Source organism: Danio aesculapii, chromosome 2 (genome assembly GCF_903798145.1).
Source record: "Danio aesculapii chromosome 2, fDanAes4.1, whole genome shotgun sequence".
In the NCBI taxonomy this organism is placed as follows: Eukaryota; Metazoa; Chordata; class Actinopteri; order Cypriniformes; family Danionidae; genus Danio; species Danio aesculapii.
Genome location: NC_079436.1, coordinates 24,759,270 through 24,770,256, shown reverse-complemented (window position 1 = coordinate 24,770,256; position 10,987 = coordinate 24,759,270). Strand labels below are relative to the sequence as shown.

The following is a 10,987-nucleotide window of genomic DNA, read 5'->3' as shown; positions in this document are numbered from 1 at the left end:
TGAGCAGAATGATATTTTAAACATTACAAATATTAATGTTTCCAGACCTTTGACTGGTAGTGAATACATTTTTTATTTATATAAATAAATCACATTGTCATAATACATCATTTCATATACACAACATTTACAAAGAATTGGCTTTCATATTGTAGCAAGAATATTCCTTGCAATTCACAAAAGGATCATATTTGAGTGTCATAAATAAGTTTGAAAACCCCTGGACTAATCAATGGAGCTGTGAAACACAGGATGCTAGAAACAAGTTTGGGTTAGAAAAGACTGTTGTACATTTAACATTAATTCATACAAACAATATATACACACGTGGTTTTGGATTAAATTTACATACACAGTACCTTCGTGGCAATAATAAAAAATAAGTCTTAACTATTTTTATGTGCTCTCCAATAGTATCTGGATGCATCCTTGAATATGCAAGCTGAAACTGCAAGTCTCGAACTTGCAATATCAGACACAATGCAAACAATGGAGCTAGTGACATCACTGTGAGGGGTTGTGAGGGGTAGCTAGGGGTGGGGATATGTGTGTGCAATAAAAATGCAGCTCAGATTGCAACTGCGCCACCAAGTCTGCATCCAGACCCCTCTCAAAATAAGGGGCGATGAGACAGCATTAATGGGCAAACCAGCAAACCAACCACACATCTGAATTGTTGTTTTAGTCATTTAAAATGCCTCAAACCCCATCTTTAAAGTAATTCTGTATTATTATCTCCAGAACCTGAGAGTCTTGAGTGGCTGTGTGCCCAAGAGCAGTCTCATGTCTCAAAAGTCACTACGCTTTCATTACATTTCATCTTCTGAGGTGCACAAAATTGACTATATAAGAAAAAAGCCCACAGTGGCTGCTCCAACCACAGCAAATTAAATTTTTCTTGCTGATATTTCGTGACAGTTGATCAGGAAGTGACTATTTTGCTCTCTTGGATTCACTGAATGGAATGCTGCTTTATCCGCAATGTTTTGTGCGATATTCCAGTTTTGTACATAAGTTTAATCTGCATCTTCGGATCAAAACATAGCTAGCATGTCCACATGCTTTCTTAACTGCTTATTTATCATCTCTGTAACTGTAGTTGAATGTTTACTCTGTTATTGAAAGGAAAACACAGCACATATTTACATAATCATCTATACTCTCGCCTCACAGCAAGAAGGTTGCTGGTTCGGGCCCCAACGGGGTCAGGTGACATTTCTGTGTGGAGTTTGCATGTTCTCCCTGTGTTTGTGTGAGTTTACTCCGGGTGCTCCGGTTTCCCCCACAGTCCAAAGACATGTGCTATAGGTAGTTGAATTGAATAGTACTGTTTCCCAGTACAGGATTGCGGCTGGAAGGGCATCCACTGCATAAAACATATGCTGGATAAGTTGGCGGTTCATTCTGCTGTGGCGACCCCTGATAAATAAAGGGACTAAGCCCAAAGGGAAATTAATGAATGAATGATCTAAACGTGGCTTCTTGGATATTTCAAATTTCTTTTCACTTCTAAATAAACACAGAAAAACATGCATTAAGACCACACTCATAACCCAATACTAGAGTTATCCCTCCTAAATGTGGTTGTGACCCAAAAAAGACAGTTGAATCACTATATTTTTATTCCCATTCCATTACCAAGTCACCAGTCACTAAACAAGAGTCACTTTCTGAATTGAATCACGGTAAACTAGGAAAGATGATTCACTCTCTTCCTGTTTTTCCGCTCTTCCTCTCATGTGGCCCGAGGTAGCGAGGGGGTTTTAAGGACAGAGAGGTGCGATAACTCAGAAGCTCGATATGAAAGTGAGCTCATCTTTGTGCTGAGGGCCGGATGAGAGGCCACAGACGTCGAGGAGCACCTCAGGAGCTTCAACAAGTTCCTCCGGAAGTTCTTCCCAACAAAGCTGTACAATATTGGATTCATGCAGCTGTTAAAAAAGGCGATGCAAATGGAGAATGGCATCCCGGTGTCGATGATGTCCACGACGTCGCAGCTAGTGATAACTTTGAGCAGGAGAAGCATTTCCATGAAGTTGAAGATCTGATGCGGAGCCCAGCAAAGGAAAAAGGACAGGGCGGCAGCAGCCAACATGCTCAAAACCTCATCCCCGTTTGACCTGGCATTCCTCTGAATGTCCCTCGCTTTAGGCAGAGCTCGACCAATCAGGCAGTAACACGTGAGGATGACGGTGATGGGCAGAAGAAAGCCAAAAATGCTCTTCATCAGACTGAGAGCTGCCAGGACATTACGAATGTCTTCTTTGTGATGAATGGCGCATACGGTGACATTGCTGTCCTGGATGAAATGGGTCCCACGGATGATAGCTGTGGGCAAGCTTAGGCCAAATGATACCACCCAAACTAGCACGCATGTCACCCGGGCGTAGATCACCGTACGGCAACGTCTAGACTGGACAGGGTGAACAATAGCCAAATATCGGTCAACGCTGAGAGCGGTGAGGAGAAAAATACTAGTATATAGATTAAGGAGAGCCATACCGGCTATTGTTTTACATAGGAGGTCTCCAAAAAGCCAACGGTAGCCTGTTGCAGTGGAAATGGCCCAGATGGGAAGGGTGAGGAGGAAGGTCAGGTCTGAAACGGCTAGGTTGAAGACAAATATGTTGGCGACTGTCTTCAGTTTTAAGCAGAAGTAGATGACGGCGACTACCAGACTGTTGCCTATGAGTCCGATGATGAAGTTGAAGCTGTAGACAACTGGGATGAAGGTGAAGATGAAACTGTGGTGTCCTGTCATGTTACAGGCGAGGGCAAGTCCCGTGTTGGAGTCGGAGGTGATGTTGTCCATTTTGGAGATTTGTCAACACGCTGTTGGTTTTACAGATGACAGAGATGCATCGTTATTAAAGGAGTCCTGTGAACGTAGAGTGGACACTGATAGTTAATATGAGGAAAGGCTTTATGTAAAAGTTTGCAATTTGTAGGTGCAATACTTACAACACACACCAGAGGTCTCCCTGTTCATGTCATTTAAGAGTTTGAGTGTCTTGGGTTACAGTTGGATTGATTGTACTTCATCAGCAGCTCCATTCAGAACTTTAATGTAAGTTTCAGGACATTAACATTAGAAATCTTGAACTACCAATGTTCAATGCGTTTACGACTTTTATTAATCTATTGTTTGCTCGTAATTAAATCATTAATCAGTAACAATTGGTGTATATTTGCAATTAATTTATAAAACTTCAAATGTTAAAATGTGTATGGGTCATAGACAAGTAGTCTTGTTTTGGTGTCGTCATTAAATTGAATTTACAAAAGTGAATTTATTTACAAGCATATAAAATCTAATATTTGTGAAAATGAAATATCAGAATATTGGTGAAATAATGTTTCATCGTCATTCAGGGTAACAGATATTTTTATGTAAAACAAAAAAACAACAACACACTTATTCTAAGCTGTACTTATAATATATAAAACAACAAGTAATCACACTAAATATGAAATGATTAAAAACTTTCCGCTGAGTACAGCCTAGTGTTCTGAATGACAATTGGCAAACTCTAAAGCTAGAATGCTACAATTATTTTGTATTGTTTGTGATCCTTAAAAGTAGTCTTTTAATAATGCCATCAAATGATTCTTGTTTTAAATATGCATGGTTTCTGGGTGGTGTCATTTTATTGTTGTTTTGTCTTTGACCCTTATGTAAAAATGACATTGAATTCAGTAAAAAAAAGGGTTAATTTTAGTTTATGGCACCTAATGCATCACAGTAACTATGTTGACTCCATTTAACTTATATTGTTTTATATTTGATACATACATTTTGAAGCCTCTTAATTATCAACATGATTCAAATTAGTTCATACCACTTTTCAGCAAGTATAGTTTTATTATTATAATAACCTGCCCATCTTCAGGTATGTGTCATACAGAGAAACATATACTTTTATATAATATAAGAATCGCAAACTATTGATTAGAATTAGTTTTTTCAAGAAAACTTTTCAAGTATAAAAACACAGCGCTTTAATCATATTATTTGGAAATACAGAGAGGCTCACTGTAGTCAGCAGTGATAAGTAATAAACCGGGGGCGTAGATTTAACATAGGCAGAGGGAACACGTTCCCACCAATATCCACCAACTATTGACAATGTGCCCAGCAATAATTTAATTCACTTTAAAAAATCACTCTGTCAATATTAACTTAGACATGCAAAAAGGGTTAAAGGACATTCTCTTCTCGGGTCGCACTGACCCCAAACACATATGCAGGATTTATAGCAGGCTGATATAATCTGTGAACAATGTGCCATGAAAACTAACTCCAGAATAAACAGCTAAATGTGAAAGTATATGATTCCTGTCAGTTCTCCTCATCTCTCAGAGTAGCATGTTCAATTTTGGCTGAAACAATTTGTCAAAAAAATACAGCCTTTGCTCCATCTTGTATTAATACTAAGAGACATGTTTCATTTGCACTATGGCTAAAATAAACAGAAATCTTTATTACACTCTCTATGTATCAGTTAATAAACATTATTTAACATTATGTTAAATGGGCAGGTTATTATTATTATTTTTATATATATATATATATATATATATATATATATATATATATATATATATATATATATATATATATATATATATATATATAATTTATTTATTTATTTATTTTTTATTTTGTGTTGTCACTTGTCACTTTATGTACACTGGAAGCTTCTGTAGCCAAAACAAAATCCTTGTGTGTGTGAAGCACACTTGGCAATAAAACTGATTCTGATTCTGATTCTGATTATACCATTAGGCCTGTAGCCAGCTTATTGAAAGGGGTGTTTTTTTTCCTGAAAAACTACGCCTTTTTGCAGTTATTCACCTCATTTAGGCTCTTCCCTACACCCTTGTAAGAAACAGTAGTCAACATTTGAAGTGGATAAAAAAATTAGCAAAATTCTTCAAAGACATGAATAGGTGTTGTTCAATAGTTTATATAGAAGCTTTGATGAAAGGTTTTGATCCACTTGTAATGTTGACTATATAAATATTCACAACACATTGCATATTTGTCTCAGTTTCAGCCTCTGAAGATATTTAAGGTGTTTTTCCACTTTAAGTATGACCTCCATTTCTCCAGAGTACTGTGAGAGCTGTTTAGTCCCTCAAGCTGTTCCCACAACTGTACCATAATGAAAACGCATGAAAGGCTGCTCTTGGCTGAACTACTGACCTCTGGAAAAGGTCAAACATTAGTTTCAAGCTGGTCTTCTCCTTTAAACGCTGCATTCTCACCATCAGTGTAAATATATCTTTTGGATTATCATGTTAAGATACTGTTCAGAAAACATTTACTAATTACTACAGATATTCTTTATACTTACTCTAAATTTTAGCATTCCGTTTTCAAAAGCACATGCTTTAATTAATGTATCATAAAAAGATCTAATAGAAATAAGCCACCAAGGCAAATTCTTTTAAAACGTTACTTATTTACCCAAAAAACCTGATTCACTTCTGGATTTATTCAAATAAGCCATTAAAATTGCTCTGATCAAGTTGTTTGTTCCATAAGACAAGCTATTATGTAAGCAAATGCAGGCTTGCTGCCAAGGGAGTCAAGAACCAATAACAGAAGACACAGCATTTCAAGGTTCATGTCTTTTGAATATCATTCAGTCTATTTTAATATGCTTATCAGACATCCGCTGTGGCTCAGGAAGTGATGGCTGATCAGAATAGCCTAATTTGTCAAACTGATAAGAGATTTTGTTTTGGTTTGCATTTATTTTTATTTCAGTGGTCTAATAAAGCGTTGCACTCCCTATAATGATGGATGACAAAATCAGCGGAGGACGGTTTATTCACAAAATATCATTGAGGAGAGATACTGCTGGGAGATGTTTTATTTTTTGACTTTTTATAAAGTGATTTTTAGTCGAATGAAAAGAAAACTTTTAAATGTATTCTATCGCACTTAATACATTTCTGACAGCAGAATTAAATTACATTACAAATATTTTAAAAGGAAGTTTTTCTCAAAATACATATTTTGCTCTATACTGAGACATAAATCTCTACTTTAGCAGCACTTACACCCCAGTTTTTTTCATATCTATATTTTAACTATTGTTTTTGCAGAGTGATATGTTCTTACGTAATTGGTCTAATTATATAAGCATTTTATTCTTATTAAAGATTATGACTTTATGTTTTTTTTTTTCTGGATGTTCGCAGCATTTTCAGAATTATATTTAAAAAGAGATGCCCAAAATCCTGCTCTAAAAACATTCGACTCTAATTTGCTATAAAAAGAAACAAGAATTTTGAACCTGCATTTATCCAGAAAAGTTTACCTCATTTCCATATTTGACCATAACATTCTTAAAAATCTATAATACACAAATACAAAGTGTAATTCTTGTAACACTTTACAATAAGCTTGTATTAGTTAATGTTAGATAATGAATTTACTGGTATGAACAAACAATGAACAATACATTTCGTCACCTTAGAATTATAAGGTTCTATCTGACAATTTAGTCAAAATTGAGTTATTGACATATTCTTATTAAATGACAACTTATTTACATTATGGGATGTTTTTTATGTTGTTTACATTTTAAGAACGTTTATTTCTAAAGCAAATGTTACACACATACTGTTTGCTATATGGAATGCAAAAACTTTGAAGCTCAATAACTCAAAATCATTCAGAACGCTGATAGAACCTTATAATTGCAAGGTGACAATTTGTTACAGTTTTTATCCATTGTTGTTAATGTTATGAAAGAAAGTTTTTCATTGTTAAAAACTTCAACTCAAAATCGACTCAAAGTGCATTAACTAAGGTTATCAAGCATTAGATTTTAATAATGCATTAGTACAGTAATTGCTGAACTATGATTAATAAATGCTGCTGTACTAGTATTGTTTATTAGTATACGTTAAATACATTAACTAATAAAACCTTATTGTAAAGTTTCACCGTATTTTTTTAAAGCATTCAATCAACTAGGATGTAACTATTAGTTCATTGTTTTCCATATACACCTGCTATAGTCCTTTGAGACTGTACTTACCTCGACTGAGAATCTTAATGTGAACACTCATTCAAATCAATGAATGGATTGTAAGCTGGAGAGACAACAGAGAACACACACTTACAAACTTTACAGTAAAAAATATTTAGACACTTTTATCGTTTTGTTCCTGAGGTTATGTGTCAAATTCATTCTACAAACTGAAGGTGTGATTAAAATATAATGAAATAACAAAACTGATATTTTACCTTTAGTGAAAGTCACCTCCAAGCCTCTCTACCAGTTCCAAAATTCAGGATATGACTTTTATCAGAGCTGTCCTGACTCTCGGTCATAATAGAGTGCCCAGTGGATTTCCTCAGCGTCTCTCTTATACCCCTCTCTCAAAGTCCTACAACCACACCAGGGACCCGCATCGGGGGCTGCGCTGCAGGCGCCGGAAACGTCCATGACCATGAGAGAAAAAAGAGGGGGTGAGAGAAAGAGAGAAAGGCAGAGAGAGACCCTTGGGGGAAGTGACAGACTTTCCCATCATTTCTTTGGTCACCTTTTTCTCTCCAACATGTTGCTTACACTTTAAACACATATTTTTTTGTCAAAAAGCTTTCAAATTTGCATGAAATACATTAAATGATTATCCAATAACACAAAATATAAATACATGAGGACTTGTAGAGAGACATTTCATTCTGAACGCTCTATATTTATGCATATCAACAAAGCAAGGGACAAATGAATAAGAAAAACAAATGGCTCTCTGTAAATGGTAAAGTAAGCTCTGAGTTAAAAGCTGAATAATAATTCATTCAGCCACTTTGATTAAGCAGCAGGGAAAAAGTATTTTGGACATTATGTTGATGTCCATTATGGTGCACTTTTATTGCATGATGCAGACAGAATCAAATGAATTACATGTTAGCATATTTGTTATGTGCTTTTTTTACAATAACATAAATGAATATTTATATTTTACGAGTGCTGAAAAGAAGGCTCATTTGTATGAATTCATACAATGTTATTTGTGTTCAAATTTGCAATTATTAAAAGGAAGACTCACCCCTAAACATACAGCTGTCTCTGGAGAGCATGAGAAAACCCTAAACTGTACATATGAGCTCATATGAATTCATGTGAACAGGACACTAAACTAAAAAGTTATGAACAGCTGTAAGGTTGCATTAACTGTTCACATATAGACATTTTACAAATAGTTTCCTTTCAGCTTAAATATACTTTTGACTGCTAATAATAATGACTGCTATTAGTCTTTCCCTCATTTTTTAAGGGCCTCTGAGACCCTTGGCCTCTGTTTTGCTCCCAGGGGCAAATTCAACTGCTTCATCCATTCAGTTTTTCATCTCTTCCCTTAAACAGTCAATCAAAACGGATAGTTTTTCTCTGCTAAAACGCTTGCGCACATAAAACTTGTTGATGTCATGTCTAAAAGCAACTGAATTGTGAGAGAGTTGCTTTAACATATCATTTCTCGACATGCCAATCTGTTCCGCTTATAATGCATCTATTTTGTACCAAAAATGTTCCTGCACTTTGGAATGGAAACTTTTAGCATTTAGAGATGTTCTATGACGCTCCGTGTTTGGAAATAAATGTATAAACATATAAAAATGTCTGCTCAAAGATGCAATAAATAAGGTGGGTTTTTCAAGGACTGGCCAGAGACAGGGTATATTGGTAAGTGGATTAGGTGTTGCAGCATCAAGAGGAGGCTAATTCAATACACTCATGTGCTCAAAAGTTAATGTTGCCTTCAGGGAGCACTGTGGATGCTGATGTCTACAGTCCCCCTGCCATTATTAGGGATATTTGTTCCACCTGTTCGTTTGGGTAAATGTTAAAGAGCACAATTCTGTTCGTAATCAGAGTTCTGATGATAATGTATCAGATATCGAATCTAGTGTATGCAATTCATTTTATAAAGCTAGGGATGACAGATTTATCCTTCGCATTAAACAACTATTCACCAAATAAATAGCAACAATTGCATTTAAATATAGTAGGGAGTCCTTAAATGGTCTTTCTGCATGTATATAGAACACGACTTACTCTTGAATTTGCTATATTTTGGTATGTGGCTTATTTGTTTACTATTATGGGTTTATTCTTATTTGTTTTTTTCTAGCAGGTTTTGGTAACACTAAATGCTTGGGTATACCCAACTTTCCTGCATTATGTGTTTACTAAAAGTATACTATTGTGGTTGGGCAAGTGTGACACACGCGCAGCACAACTGACCATTATGCGGAGTGCACTGAAAAATTTTGACAAACTTTGATGTTGGCTTGAGAAAACCTAACCTGAAGGTTTGTTGTACCCAGAAGGCACACAGTGTCATAAGACGTTAATATCAGGTTACATTTATGTCACCAGCATCTAAACGCAATGTTAATTTGACGTCCAAAATTGATGTAAAATGACGTTGATATTTGGTTGATTTTAGGTTGTGTTGGAAAGTGACCAAAATCCAACGTCAAGCCGACATCTTAAACCAACACCATATTGACATCAAATACTGGGATTTATTTGTCAGGTATGGCAAAAAAAATCCACCGTCTGATAGACGTCATAGCTGTAACATCATTAGACGATGATATTTTGTTGTTTTTAGGTTAGAAAGTAACCAAAATGCAATATCTGTCCAATTTTGGACAATGACGTCAGTCTGACATTGGGTTCTGACGTCAACTCGATTTTTATTTCCAACCAAAATGCAACATCCCACAACATTGGGGTACAGCATCAATCTGACGTAATGTTGACGTCCTGTGCCTGCTGTGTAGTTTAAAAAAGCTTGAAGTTTGAAACCCTGTTAATAAACAAAGACTATACAATACACAAGACATGTCACTCATATAGTTTTGAATGGGGGAAAGTGTAACGTCAATATCGCAAATGAAGCCCCGCCTTCTAGTACAGAAGCCAATCATTAATCACTACAGACTTACTATTTTTCAGGGGAGGGGCTCGGTCCAGATGTCTGTTTTAACACCAGTTTCTGCAGTTGTTTTTTAACCATCTGGGGTTGGCAAACAGGAGAAGCAGTGGCGCAGTAGGTAGGGTTGTCGCCTCACAGCAAAAAGATTGCTGGTTCGAGCCTCGGCTGGGTCAGTTGCTGTTTCTGTGTGGAGTTTGCATGTTCTCCCTGCGTTTACGTGGGTTTTCTCCGGGTGCTCCGGTTTCCCCCGCAGTCCAAAGACATGCAGTACAGGTGAATTGGGCAGGCTAAATTGTCCATAGTGTATGTGTGTGAATGAGGGTGTGTGGATGTTTCCCAAAGATGGGTTGTGGCTGGAAGGGCATCCACTGTGTAAAACGTGCTGGATAAGTTGGCGGTTCATTCCGCTGTGGCGATCCCTGATTTATAAAGGGACTAAGCTGAAAGGAAAATGAATGAATGGGTTGGCAAACGCACAAGAATCTCAGGGAGTAATTGCTTCACAGATATATATCAACATAAGGTTTAATATCTTTACTTTTATACAAACCAAATACATTTTAAAACAAATGTATTTTGGTTTTGCAATTTGTATGAAATGAATGCAAGGTACAGTCCATGCTGTCAAACACATATTACATGACAACTACTCAAATGCCCGCAAACTTGTAAACAAAGAGGTCACTTTCATTTTGGGAGGAGATTTGCCATCAATACCAAGTTGGGAATTACTTCAGATATAGTATTAATCAGAGGAGGATGTTGTGATGTGTAACTCGTAAATGTAAATAGCCATAAAGAAGGTTGGTGTTATGATCTTGTTTCCTTCAAGGTGCACATGCGGAGTAGATTGGTCAACCTGTAAAAATGTAGATTTTGTGTGATTTTTTTTTTTATAATTAACCATGCATAAATCAGTTACATCTATGTGTTTAAACATGTCAATAATAACCACTTTAGTTTGGTGAATAGAAATACAAATTTTCTAATAACTAATTTAAATATATTACATGAGGTG

At 36.1% G+C, this 10,987-nt stretch overlaps 1 protein-coding gene across 2 annotated transcripts; it reads right to left on the bottom strand.

The window, feature by feature from the left end:
• Positions 1-98: 98 nt before the first annotated feature.
• agtr1a (angiotensin II receptor, type 1a) lies at positions 99-7,349 on the bottom strand. 2 transcript variants are annotated; one of them, XM_056475837.1, is made up of 4 exons: positions 7,265-7,349; positions 7,056-7,110; positions 2,962-3,060; positions 99-2,878 (listed from the first exon to the last, which is right to left on the bottom strand). In XM_056475837.1, the coding sequence occupies exon 4, from the start codon at positions 2,810-2,812 to the stop codon at positions 1,736-1,738; it is 1,077 nt and encodes a 358-aa protein (XP_056331812.1). In that variant the 5' UTR covers positions 2,813-2,878; positions 2,962-3,060; positions 7,056-7,110; positions 7,265-7,349; the 3' UTR covers positions 99-1,735. The 2 variants fall into 2 exon arrangements, with proteins under 2 accessions (XP_056331812.1, XP_056331820.1); XM_056475845.1 differs by lacking the exons at positions 7,056-7,110; positions 7,265-7,349 and having other exon boundaries at positions 2,962-3,221.
• Between the last annotated feature and the right edge of the window lie 3,638 nt (positions 7,350-10,987).